The 12,288-nt window shown below is 50.2% G+C and overlaps 1 protein-coding gene across 5 annotated transcripts in view; it reads left to right on the top strand.

Annotated features, from left to right (window-relative positions):
* The window catches only part of GALNT6 (polypeptide N-acetylgalactosaminyltransferase 6), a 41,173-nt gene that overhangs the window by 24,891 nt on the left and 3,994 nt on the right, over positions 1 to 12,288 (top strand). For 3 of the 5 annotated variants that reach the window (XM_005570889.5, XM_045365275.3, XM_074006915.1), the window contains 7 exons: positions 2,384 to 2,533; positions 3,601 to 3,835; positions 7,127 to 7,244; positions 8,638 to 8,838; positions 9,690 to 9,821; positions 10,101 to 10,202; positions 11,543 to 11,695. In XM_005570889.5, coding sequence (XP_005570946.1) covers positions 2,384 to 2,533; positions 3,601 to 3,835; positions 7,127 to 7,244; positions 8,638 to 8,838; positions 9,690 to 9,821; positions 10,101 to 10,202; positions 11,543 to 11,695 — 1,091 coding nt within the window. Of the gene's footprint in view, positions 1 to 2,383; positions 2,534 to 3,600; positions 3,853 to 7,126; positions 7,245 to 8,637; positions 8,839 to 9,689; positions 9,822 to 10,100; positions 10,203 to 11,542; positions 11,696 to 12,288 lie in introns of all 5 variants that reach the window. The other 2 variants (XR_012420255.1, XR_012420256.1) reach the window with 2 other exon arrangements.

Below are 12,288 nucleotides of genomic sequence, written 5' to 3'. Positions count from 1 at the left end.
CTTTGTGCTTCTGCCACCCTGGGCTAGTCACTTTGAGTCTTACTTTTCCCATCTATAAACACTGGGGACAATACTCCCTGTTTCACAGAGTTGTTAACTATCATAGAGAAGATTAAATAAGGAAGTCACCATGAAGACACCAACCTCACCTGCATAGGCACACACTCCAGCTCAGTGCTGGGTTATCGTGTGCATGTGTGCATGCATTTGTGGGAGATCAATTCCATGCAACCCCCTCAACTGCTTAATTTCAGGACCTGCCGTTTGTAGAATGCTGCATTCAGAGCAAGGCCCACGCTCTGGGCTGAGCCCACAGTCCAAAAGGAAAAGGACACACTCAGAATTGTCACATCTGTCCCCCACATCTGAAACTGCAGGCTCTCCCTTCTGCACAGAACAGAACCGTGGCAGAGATAAACCAAAATGGCAGTTAGTAAAACATAGTAAGGTTTGGAATTCAGTATGTTTGAGATGAACTGCTTCAGAATAGAGCTATTCTTGGTTTGGTTTTTGTTTTGAGACAAGTCTTGCTCTGTCACTCAGGCTGGAGTACAGTGGCATGATCTCAGCTCACTGCAACCTCCGCCTCCTGGGTTCAAGCAGTTCTCTTGCCTCAGCCTCCCAAGTAGCTGGGTTTACAGGTGTGTGCCACCACACCCAGCTAATTTTTGTTTGTTTTTTTGTTTTTGTTTTTTTTGAGACGGAGTTTCGCTCTTGTTGCCCAGGCTGGAGTGCAATGGTGCGATCTCGGCTCACTGCAACCTCTGCCTCCCAGGTTCAAATGATTCATCTGCCTCAGCCTCCCAAGTAGCTGGGATTACAGGCATGTGCCACCACGCCCAGCTAATTTTGTATTTTCAGTAGAGATGGGATTCCTCCATATTGGTCAGGCTGGTCTTGAACTCCCGACCTCAGGTGATCCACCCGCCTCGGCCTCCTGAAGTGCTGGGATAACAGCCATGAACCAGTGCACCCAGCCTAATTTTGTATTTTTAATAGCGGCAGGGTCTCGCCATGTTGGCCAGGCTGGTCTCAAATTCCTTGGTGCAAGTGATCCACCTGCCTTGGCCTCCCAAGTGCTGGGATTACAGGAGTGAGCCACCGTGCCCAGTCAGAATAGAGCTATTATTAATGCTCTAAGGATTTCAGACTACATTACAGGGCCATGAAATAAACTCTTCTTTGAAAGGAGTTGGAGGTCTCAGTAGAGACATCTTCCCTTCAAAAAGTTTTCCCTGCTCCTCAAATCCGGGAGATTTGACCCTTCTTTGGGACCCACACCCCAGCACTACCTGTTAGATCATGGATTACCAGCCCTGGAATCGCCTGTTTCCTGGTCGACCTTGCTTCTGGGTGGTGGTTCCTTAGGACAAATGGTCAAGCCGGCTGGGCTCGCCACTGTGCCTGGTCCATGGTAGGTGCTTGGGGCAAGTATTTTCTTAATGTAATTAAAAAGTTGCTGGGCATGTTTTCACCTTAAAGAATTCTATCTGCAGAGGAGGTTACAAAGGGGATTAGAGTCAGATGTCCCGCTGCTGATCCAGCAAGCAAGGAGTCACCATTTGTGTATGCCCACCCATCGACGTTACTGTGAAGAGCCTGGAAGGCAGGGAATCCTGGACACTGGAAAACAACTGTGCAATGGAGCTGTGGAATCGCAGCTCTGGCAGATGGTGGCTGAAAGGGTGGAGAGACTGAGGGAGGCATCTGAGAGCCTCTGTCAGAAGTCTGTACTTGGGCCAGGCATGGTGGCTCATGCCTGTAATCCCAGAACTTTGGGAGGCCGAGGGAGGTGAATCACTTGAGGCCAGGAGTACAAGACCAGCCTGGCCAACATGGTGAAACGCTGTCTCTACTAAAAATATAAAAATTAGCCAGACGTGGTTGCACACACCTGTGGTCCTAGCTACTCAGGAGGCTGAGGCAGGAGAATTACTTGAGCCCAGGAGGTGGAGGTTGCATTAAGCCAAGATCGCACCATTGCACTCCAGCCTGGGTGACAGAGTGAGACTCCATCTCAACAACAACAACAACAACAAAGTTTGTACTTGATGTGTGACCACAGAAACACAACTCTGAGGTCCTGTCCCTGACATTAGAGAGGGTGCCCAGGTGAACAGGCATAGGATCTAGCACCACAGGGCCAGTGCCCTGGTGAGGCAGGTTTGATCACAGGCAGGCAGGGCTTTTTTCTTCCTCTCTCCATCTTCCCTGTTAATCTCCTTCCCCGGCTCCGGCTTCTGTGGGATGGTTCAGTGCAGCGGGTGTTGGGGGTTTAAAATTCAGGCCTGCTAGAGGCCTGAGAGCCCCTAGGTTGGTGCCCACAGGGGACTGGGTATATGACAAAGTGGTGGACTGACCACAATGACACTGTCCCTTCCAGAACACCTAAAGGAGAAGCTGGAGCAGTACGTGAAGCAGCTGCAGGTGGTGAAGGTGGTGCGGCAGGAGGAGCGGAAGGGGCTGATCACTGCCCGGCTGCTGGGGGCCAGCGTGGCACAAGCGGAGGTGCTCACGTTCCTGGATGCCCACTGTGAGTACGAGGGCACCAGCCTGGGCGTAACCTGGAGGCTCCCTCCCTGTTAGAATGAGCCAGGGCCGCAGCCTCACCAAGGCCCCTTCCTGTTCTCTGTTCCGGGAGCAAAGGAGGCTTGGGACCCACTCCAGCTACCTCTACCCCTTTCTCACCCCAATCCCAAGGATGTTTCATCAAGAGAACAAAGTCCTAAAACAACTGGTGACCCCAAAATCACCGGAAGTGTGATCTGGGGCCCCAGACACTCATCCACCCCTGTACTCCCCATCTGCACCTTGTTCTGAGCTTGGGCCCTCAGAGAGGCCTCCTGTTATGACTTAGAACTGGCTTGTTTGGGGCTTTCTTCTAGGGCAACATGGAGCCAGGAAGGCCTCCTTCTTGCCCAAGACCAAAACACCTCCCCACTGTTGTGGGGGGTGAAATCTTTTCCCTAGGAGTGGTGATATATAGGGGAAGCTCTAGACTTGGAGTCAGAATTCTTGGTTTGCATTCTGTCCCTGCCACTAACAGTCTCAGTTTCCTCATTTGTAAAATAGGAGTGAGGATACTAACCTTACTGAACAGAACTATTACTCTGAGGGCCGAATGAAGTAATACATGCAGAAGCTCAGTGAAAATCTCAAAGAGCTAGACAAATGAAAGAGATTATTCTTCTACAATTGGGGCTGAAGCTTGACATGCAGATGCCCCTGGGAGAGGGAACACCCTCTTCTGAAATCCACACGTGGGCCGGGAGGGCTGAGCCAATGGATCAACTGGAACCCCTGAAGATACCATCCAGGGCCTCCCTGTGCTTTTGGGTCATCTGAGTTGACCATGTTACTCCCCAGAGACCTCCGTTCTCCCTGCCAAAGCTGCCTCCGCCTTTGGGGGTAGAGGGGTGGTAGGAGGGTTTTAGGAAATTCTGTGTGCTCCTTGCAGCGGTGAGGCTTGCTGTCCTCCTCTGCCTGTAACCCGGGAGTAGGTGGAAGGTCTCTTATCTTCCTGGGTGTTCCCCCCAGGATGCAGCTTGGGCTCAGCTGTGGGCAGGACCCTGATTGCTGCCTCCTGGTTGGGGCCTGCAGGTGAGTGCTTCCACGGCTGGCTGGAGCCCCTCCTGGCTCGAATCGCTGAGGACAAGACAGTGGTGGTGAGCCCAGACATCGTCACCATCGACCTTAATACTTTTGAGTTCGCCAAGCCCGTCCAGAGGGGCAGAGTCCACAGCCGAGGCAACTTTGACTGGAGCCTGACCTTCGGCTGGGAAACACTTCCTCCACATGAGAAGCAGAGGCGCAAGGATGAGACCTACCCCATCAAGTAAGGACCGCAGCCTGGTGAGCCCCCAACCTGGCCCCAGCCCTACCCAGTTCCAGGAACCTGTGCCATCTCACATCAACGTTTGTAAGGTGCTCTATCAAGCACTCGACATATTATGTTTAATCCTCACTCCCTATGAAGCAGGTACAATGATTAGCTTTATAGAGAGAATACTAAGGCTCATAGTGATCAACACTGACCTAAGATCATGCAGCTAGCAACAGTGGAGCAAGGACACCCTTCCTGGCCTGTCTGGCCCTAACTGTGGCACTGCACTGCCTCACACCATGACAGTTTGCTCTTATTCACCACTTACCATGTGCCAGGCACTGAACTAAGGGCTTTACATTCTTTAGTTTATTCCTCCCTACACATAAAAGGACATGGCCCATGCTTGCAGATGGGGCAAGAGATGTGATGGAGGCCATTATGGAATAGTCACTGTCATAAGAGGGAGTGTTGTGTGCCCCCAGGAGACTGTCTTTGAAAAGACTCAGAATATAATGAAAGAAAATAGACATATTTTCTGCAGCATGAAGTCTGTAGCAGTTGCCCTGAACTTCTTTGGTGAAGGGCCAGATGATAAATATTTTCGGCTTTGCCAGCCACATATAGTTTGCTGCATATTCTTCTTAATTTTTTATTTTTTTTACAAACATTAAAAAATGTATAACCAATTTTTTTGCCCCAGAGGCTTCTAAAAACAGGCAGCCAGATTTTGCCCACAGGCTTTTATGTGCCAGCCTCTGAGCTGCAGGGTAGACAGTTGGAAGTCAACCCACTGTTTAATGCCCACTGGGCTCACCTTCCCCTCTTACACCCATCCTGTCCTCCCCTCTCCAGACTGCCTGTTGGTGTTATTGGAGACTGTAAGTTTATTTTAACAGTTGTCTCAGACAAACCGAGTTGAGGAGTGACTTTTAGTATAGCCAGTGGTTTGGGATTATTTGTGTCATTGTTATCTTAGACTGGCCAGGATACTTAAGGGTTAACTGAACATACATCCAGGACGGAGGGAAGCAGAGGTTGGAGATACAGTAGCCAGAGATAAGAGGGAAGGTTTGAAAGGAGGAAAGGATTAGTGCTTCTTCCTCTCCATGTGCCCAGAACCCTAAAAACTGCTGTCCATGCCAGGCACAGTGGCCCATACCTGTAATCCCAGCTAGATGAGAGGCTGAGGTGGATTAGGTGGATTGCTTGAGCCCAGGAGTTTAAGAACATCCTGGGCAGCATAGCAAGACCCATCTCTTAAAAAAGAAAAAGAAAAGGAAAAAGAAAAAAAAAAAACCTGCTCAGAGTCCCAGTAGAAAGGAACTCAGGTGAATGCCACAGGGAGAAATCCCACAAATCCTGAACAGCCAGCTGCTCGGTCTCCACTAGGAGAGAAGGAAAGAAAAAGGCAAAAGAGAGAAAAGAAATTTGAACTTCTCACTGACCCAATGCTTGTTTCATAGCTGCCTTTTGTTTGGTGTGCACAGCAACAGATCCCCACCCCCACGCCAGTGACCAGGCACGCAGCGGCACAGTCAGAAAGAGGGTACCTGGCCCCCACCCATCACTGACGTCGCAGGCTTCAATGTCCAAGGGCCATACAACTGGAAGACAAAGCTCCAGTGTTTGAGGAATGAATATGCTCCTTGGCCCACATGCCCTGGTAGCATGCATGGCTTGCCGAGGCTCTTCACGTAGTGCCCCCACCCCAGGAGGACTGCTGACGGTCCCCTCCTGGCCTCCCATCTCAAACCAACCACAGCCTAAGAGGAGAGTCAGAGGATCCTAGGGGTAGGCCAGGACATACAGGGTGTTTACTAGAGGTTGCCTGTGGTCGTAAATTTACAGTGAAGCTTCCCATGCAGGGTTTGTCCTCATAACTAATCCATCAGTGACTTCTCAGTCTGGGAGGCCTCTCAAAGACAAGACTCAGGGCCTGTGGGGGAGGAAGCAGGTTGGCTTCCAGGTGCTGCTCTGCAGCTCCAGCACTCTCTGAGCTTCTCAGGGTGCTACTTGGGCTGGTTTAAGAACCCTGGGAGAGGCCGAGGCCTCTTCCAAAGTGATAGGAAGCCAGCCTGAGCATGAGGGTTTCCCAACTGAAATTCCTTCCAGAAAGTGGCTGCAGGAGCCAACTTCGGAGAGACAAGAGCAACCACAGGGTAACACCAGGGTCGCGTTCCTGGGTAGTCACCTCGATGGATCAGCGGAATGAACAGTGATTGAGCCTCAGCTGTGTGTAAGGCACCTGGATAGGTTCTGGGGTTACAGGGGTTTCCGTATCTTTCTGCTTGGTTGTACCACATGAAGCCACCCACTGAGGGCAGCAAAGCCCTACCCATGCCAGGCTGGCCCAGACACAGAAGCCAACAGCTGATGATTGTGCTCCTGCCCTGTCTCCCCGGCCCCCACCCCCCATTCCATCTTGCGTATACTTCCCCAGGTCCGCTTGGATACCCTAACGCTTAGCCCAGTCCCTCCTAGAAGCAACCTGCTACTAAACTCTAGGAATTAGATGTTTTTGTCAATTTATCTCATCTTGAGTCCACACCTCCCTGTCTGTGTCTAAAAGCCAGAATCTTTTTATAACCTTCTAAATGTTCCCTATAGCCCAAATTGAGCTTGATCTCACCTGACTTTCCACTGTTTCCCAGAGCACCGCTTATCAGCTTTCTCTGTTAAAAGCAACTGGCAACTTCTCCCTAAATCTACCATTTCTCATGCAGTATAAATCACCAGGGATAGGCACCTACTAAAACTATGGCTTAATAGTCCCTGAAGGGCAGAGCCCCTGAAACAGAATGGAGTCAGCCCAGCTGATAATATTCATTCATTCATTCATTCATGGTTTGAATCCTGCCTATGTTCAAAAACAATTTCACACAGCTTCTGAAAGTTGAGTATCTCCTAGGCTCCAGGCACTTTGCTGCCAAAAAGTAACTAATGATAGCTTTAACCTCTGTGACTAGATTGAACTCTGGGGGAATGGGATCTTTCTCTGTTCTGTGTGTCCATCATGTAGCACGGGCCCTGGTGGCCAGTGTTACGTGCATCCTAGGTTGAACGAATCAATGAGTGCCTTTTAGAGGATAATTACATATTTCCTTGACCTGGTCCTAGAAGGGGAAGAGGACATAGTAAAAGCTAAATGATGAGTGAGTTAGTGGACGAGGGGCCGCACGTCCTGAGAAAGAGGATAGGAGGGGAGGTAGGTTAGGAGGGGAGTCCACAAACAGCTTTCCCCGCCAGGCTCCGCTCCTCCTCTCCCAGAAGATGCACATGCTTCTCCCTCTGTCTCTCCAGATCCCCGACGTTTGCTGGTGGCCTCTTCTCCATCTCCAAGTCCTACTTTGAGCACATCGGTACCTATGATAATCAGATGGAGATCTGGGGAGGGGAGAACGTGGAAATGTCCTTCCGGGTGAGAGTGAAGAGGGCTTCGGGGGGAACCACAACATCCCAGGGGACAGCTTGAGAAATATTTCTCAGGCAGTGGTGGCATCAGGGACATCCCATCTGGAACTGAACTGGAAAGGGTAGCTACTTCCCAATGTGGCTCTGCCTCTTTTCTGCTCCCCATGTCCATGGCAGTAGGGCTTGGGCACTCAGCTTGGACAGCTCAAAATAAACTACTAGGCACAACTTCTCAGAGGGAAGGAATAATAGGGGTAATGAGGACTGGACATCTGGAGACTGGGGACTCATTTGCGATGTCTGTGGGAAAGGGTTAGGGTGAAGATAGAAACAGGTTAGTATGTTCACAACTAGGGCTAGAAAAAAAAAAAAAAACCGGTTCAGTAACCAGTCATCATCCTTTTTCTGGAAAAATCAGGCTCCCCTTCCCAGTTCAAAGGACATATGCCCTGGTAACCTTTGAAGTTTCCCTCCCTATGCTCAATAAGCCCTTCATAACAGTTAGAGAAGATGGTGGCCCTAACTCTGGTGGACCCCAGAACCCTGAGAGATTCCAGGAATTAGGCAAATCAGGATTAGGTCAGGAAGAAAGGATTGCCTCTCCATGAAACCTACACAAATCTCCTTGCCATGGAAAACTAATTAGTAAGTAGATGAGTTCATTTATGAAGTCACCTCTCATGGTGCCTGATGAGTATTAAGCACATAATGGATGCCTGCTGTTACTATAATGATGATGTATTTCTGTTGCTCCCACACTAAACTGAATAACAACATACCTTCCCATCTAAAACCCAAGAGAGAAACCAGTGGAAGGGATGTCTTCAGCCAGCCCACCAGCATAGAAAAGGGTCACCTGCCAGTCACCCCAACTCCCAGCAGCCCAATCCTAGGCTCCTCTGTGAGCCTCTGACCTCTGTTGACCCTCCTAGGCAGCCAGTGTGCTAAGGGCCCAGGTGACTACCACTGGCCACCTAGCAGCCAACTATCCTTGCTATTAATTAACACACTGATGCTCTGGTTTTTATCACCTGAGCGAGCTGATAAACTCACATTTCCAGGTCAAAAAGCCAAGTGATCAGAGCTCAGAGTAGGTATACAGGCATAGGGAACAAAAATTAACCAGCAGGCTTTTCCCTAAAGTGGGCCTTGGTAAACACAGGACCCTGCAGTCTCTCTGTGCTTAAGTCAGAGTGAACCAACATCAGAAAGCCTGAGATTGTGTAGTCATGGCCTAGGAAGAAGCCTGGTCAGTCTCCTTTTTTCCAGGGAGAGAGAGCAGCATTTGCCCAAGTTCTTGGACCTGGGATCTGGTGCCCTGGGAATAGAATAGAGCTGCTTGTGGGGACACTGTCCCACCTAGCCCGCTGAAGGCCTCGTCCTGTCTCCTCTTACATCAGGTATGGCAGTGTGGGGGCCAGCTGGAGATCATCCCCTGCTCTGTCGTAGGCCATGTGTTCCGGACCAAGAGCCCCCACACCTTCCCCAAGGGTACTAGTGTCATTGCTCGCAATCAAGTGCGCCTGGCAGAGGTCTGGATGGACAGCTACAAGAAGATTTTCTATAGGAGAAATCTGCAGGCAGCAAAGATGGCCCAAGAGGTGAGAAGAAATGGTCCTCAGAGAGGTTTAGATGAAGAGAAGTATGGCCCCCAGACCCTGTTCATGGGCCTAATGGCTGGGGCCCACCTCATCTCTACCATCTGGTGCCTCCCTTCACCCTCAGGGCCCTGTGAGCTAGAGCCCAGGAGAAGGCCACAGGGCACATAGTTTTTGAAAGCTAGAGAATGTTGTCCCTACGCATAGAGTCTCTGCATCCCTTCGGAGGGGAAGGGAGGGAAAAGAGATTTAGGGGAAGAGCCTCTTACAGGAGGAATGACTCTGAGAGCCTCGGCATTGGGGAGTGGGACATAATTGTCTGGGGAGTCACAAGAGATGGACCGATAAGCAGGGGACTCCAAAGCTAAGGCGGGGTGTTTGGGATTGGATGTGAGGCTGGGACAGTAGCTTCAACAGGTCCTGAGTGGGAATGAACATGAGAGACAGTAGTCCCAGTTGCTTTATACTATCTGCACTACTTCAGTCTAGACAGAAAGGTCAAAGACTGGTGGAACTGGCTGGGTGTGGTGGCTCACGCCTGTAATCCCAGCACTTTGGGAGGCTGAGGCGGGCAGATCACCTAAGGTTAGGGGTTTGAGACCAGCCTGGCCAACATGGTGAAACCCCATCTCTACTAAAAATAAAAAAATTAACCGGGCATGGTGGCGTGTGACTGTAGTCCCAGCTAGTCGGGAGGCTGAGGCAGGTGAATCACTTGAACCCAGGAGGGGAAGGTTGCAGTGAGCCGAGATCGTGCCACTGCACTCCAGCCTGGGTGACAGAGTGAGACTCCCTCTTAAAAAAAAAAAAACAACTGGTGGAACTGATCCTTAGGGGGCTGGCTTGGTTGACAGAAATCCTTCGGTGACATTTCGGAACGACTGCAGCTGAGGGAACAACTGCACTGTCACAGCTTTTCCTGGTACCTACACAACGTCTACCCAGAGATGTTTGTTCCTGACCTGACGCCCACCTTCTATGGTGCCGTAAGTCTTGAGAACCAACCTGCCTGCGTGGGAGGTTCCCTGCCTGCCCCACAGAGGGGTTCAGTCCTGCCCGTTCCAGCCTCTGGGGCTCTGCAGCTCACTTTGCTGTTAGCTCCAGGCATGTGGGTTAATGCACAGAGGAGAGAAATGACAGGGGAAATCCAGCCATGCAAATTTGTTGCAGTTGACTGGAATTTGTTCCAGTGGGGCCCCATACCACACAGGAGGAACCTCCTGACTGTGTCATCCTGCTTCCCCTCTCTGCTCACCCTTCTGCAGATCAAGAACCTTGGCACCAACCAATGCCTGGATGTGGGTGAGAACAACCGTGGGGGGAAGCCCCTCATCATGTACTCTTGCCACGGCCTTGGCGGCAACCAGGTATGCAGCCCACCCATCTCCGGAGCATTTCCTCTCCTCACCAGCTCCCTTTCTCTACCCTAAAGAGTCCTTTCCTGAGGACTGGGAGGGAGGAGATATGATCCCTGCCCTCAGGAAGCTTCCAGTCAGAGGAGAAGGCATAACACACACAAGGTCTGAATAAGGGACATCCAGAGAGAACGAGGCATTGGTGCTGGGTGTGAGAAGGGGATGGGAGGGAGGGTTGTTCATCAGAGGAGGCTTGCTGAAGAAGGCTAGCTGCTGGGGGATGTTTAGGGGTGAGGGTGGAAATTTTTCGAGCACATCCCATCACCTACACTCAACTTCTATCTTCAATGCATCTTCTGCCCAGAAGCTACCACTCTGATCCTACCACCTTGCAGTGACCCCAAAACTAGGTGCCCAGCACTAGTAAAAGAGAGGCACTAAAAACAGAGCCGGAGTGGGGAAAGGAGTGGTGTGGGCCGCTGAACAAGCCCGCTGGCATATACAGGTGAAGACAGTCATTCTAGAGCAGTTTCCTGTACCACTGGCCTGCAAGATGATTTCTGGTGGTACACTGAAGAACATTTTTTATTTTAATAGTAATTTATTAGCAAAAATAGAACAAGCATATCACATGATTTCACTGATGTTACTTAAAATGAGGCTAAGTTAAATTTAATTTTAATCTAATTTAAAGGAAATGTGATTAGGCACAATAGCTCACATCTGTAATCCCAGCACTTTGGGAGGGTGAGGCAGGTGGATCACTTGAGCCTAAGAGTTTGAGACCTGTCTGGGCAACATAGCAAGACACCCTGTCTCTATAAAAAATTTTTTAAAAATTAGCCAGGTATGGTGCCACACCCCTGCAGTCTCAGCTACTCAGGAAGCTGATGTGGGAGGATCACTTGAACAAAGGAATTGAAGGTTGCAGTGAGCTATGATTATGCCGCCACACTCTTAGCCTAAGCAACAGAGCAAGACCCTGCCTCAAAAAAAAAAAAAAAAGCGAGAGAGAAAGAAAATATATCGGTTGGGCACAGTGGCTCACACCTGTAATCCCAGCACTTTGGGAGGCCAAGGTGGGAGGATCACTTGAGCTCAGGAGTTTGAGACTAGCTTGGGCAACACAGAAAGACCCCATCTCATAAAAAAGAATTTTATATATATATAATTCCAGTATAACCCTGATATGGTAACAATCCTGAAGGCAGCACATAAATGAGTAAAGTCTTGGCATGGCCTCACATTCACTCTCCTCCCCAGGAGACCATGCATGGTTGACAGCTCAGGGCAGGTGGCTTTGGAAGGCTGGGGGCAAACTCTCCCCCTGCTTCTCTTGTCTTGATTTCCAGTACTTTGAGTACACAACTCAGAGGGACCTTCGCCACAACATCGCAAAACAGCTGTGTCTACATGTCAGCAAGGGTGCCCTGGGCCTTGGGAGCTGCCACTTCACTGGCAAGAATAGCCAGGTTCCCAAGGACGAGGAATGGGAATTGACCCAGGTGAGTTGGTATCCAGAAAGCTCAGAATCAAGAACTTGAGGCCGGGTGTGGTGGCTCACTCCTGTAATCCCAGCACTTTGAGAGGCCAAGGCGGGTGGATCACAAGGTCAGGAGTCCGAGACCACCTGGCCAACATGGTGAAACCCCATCTCTACTAATAATACAAAAATTAGCTAGACGTGGTGGCCGGCGCCTGTAATCCCAGCTACTCAGGAGGCTGAGGCAGGAGAATTGCCTGAACCCAGGAGGCGGAGGTTGCAGTGAGCCGAGATCATGCCATTGCACTCCAGCCTGGGTGACAGAGCGAGACTCCATCTTGGGAAAAATAAAAAATAAAAAAAGAACTTGAGGCCACATCTGCCCATCTATATTTTCTTAATTTTCTTCCTGAAACGCCATGGGGTGGAGTAGAGCAATGTAGAAGGTAGGTGAGTATGGGCGTGGCAATAGGCAGGGTTCTTGGGGCTTAAAGGGTATTTGGTGATGACTGATGTAAAAATGGGGTGAGAGGTTATGGTTCATGGCTAGCTCTGCCACGGTTGAAGCATTTTTAGGCTGAACCCAATTAGAAGAAGGTGAAGAGTCATTCATAG

The sequence above is a fragment of the Macaca fascicularis genome, chromosome 11 (genome assembly GCF_037993035.2).
Source record: "Macaca fascicularis isolate 582-1 chromosome 11, T2T-MFA8v1.1".
NCBI classification, from domain to species: Eukaryota; Metazoa; Chordata; class Mammalia; order Primates; family Cercopithecidae; genus Macaca; species Macaca fascicularis.
Note: the sequence above shows the minus strand (reverse complement) of the source record. Positions and strands in the feature narration are given on the sequence as shown.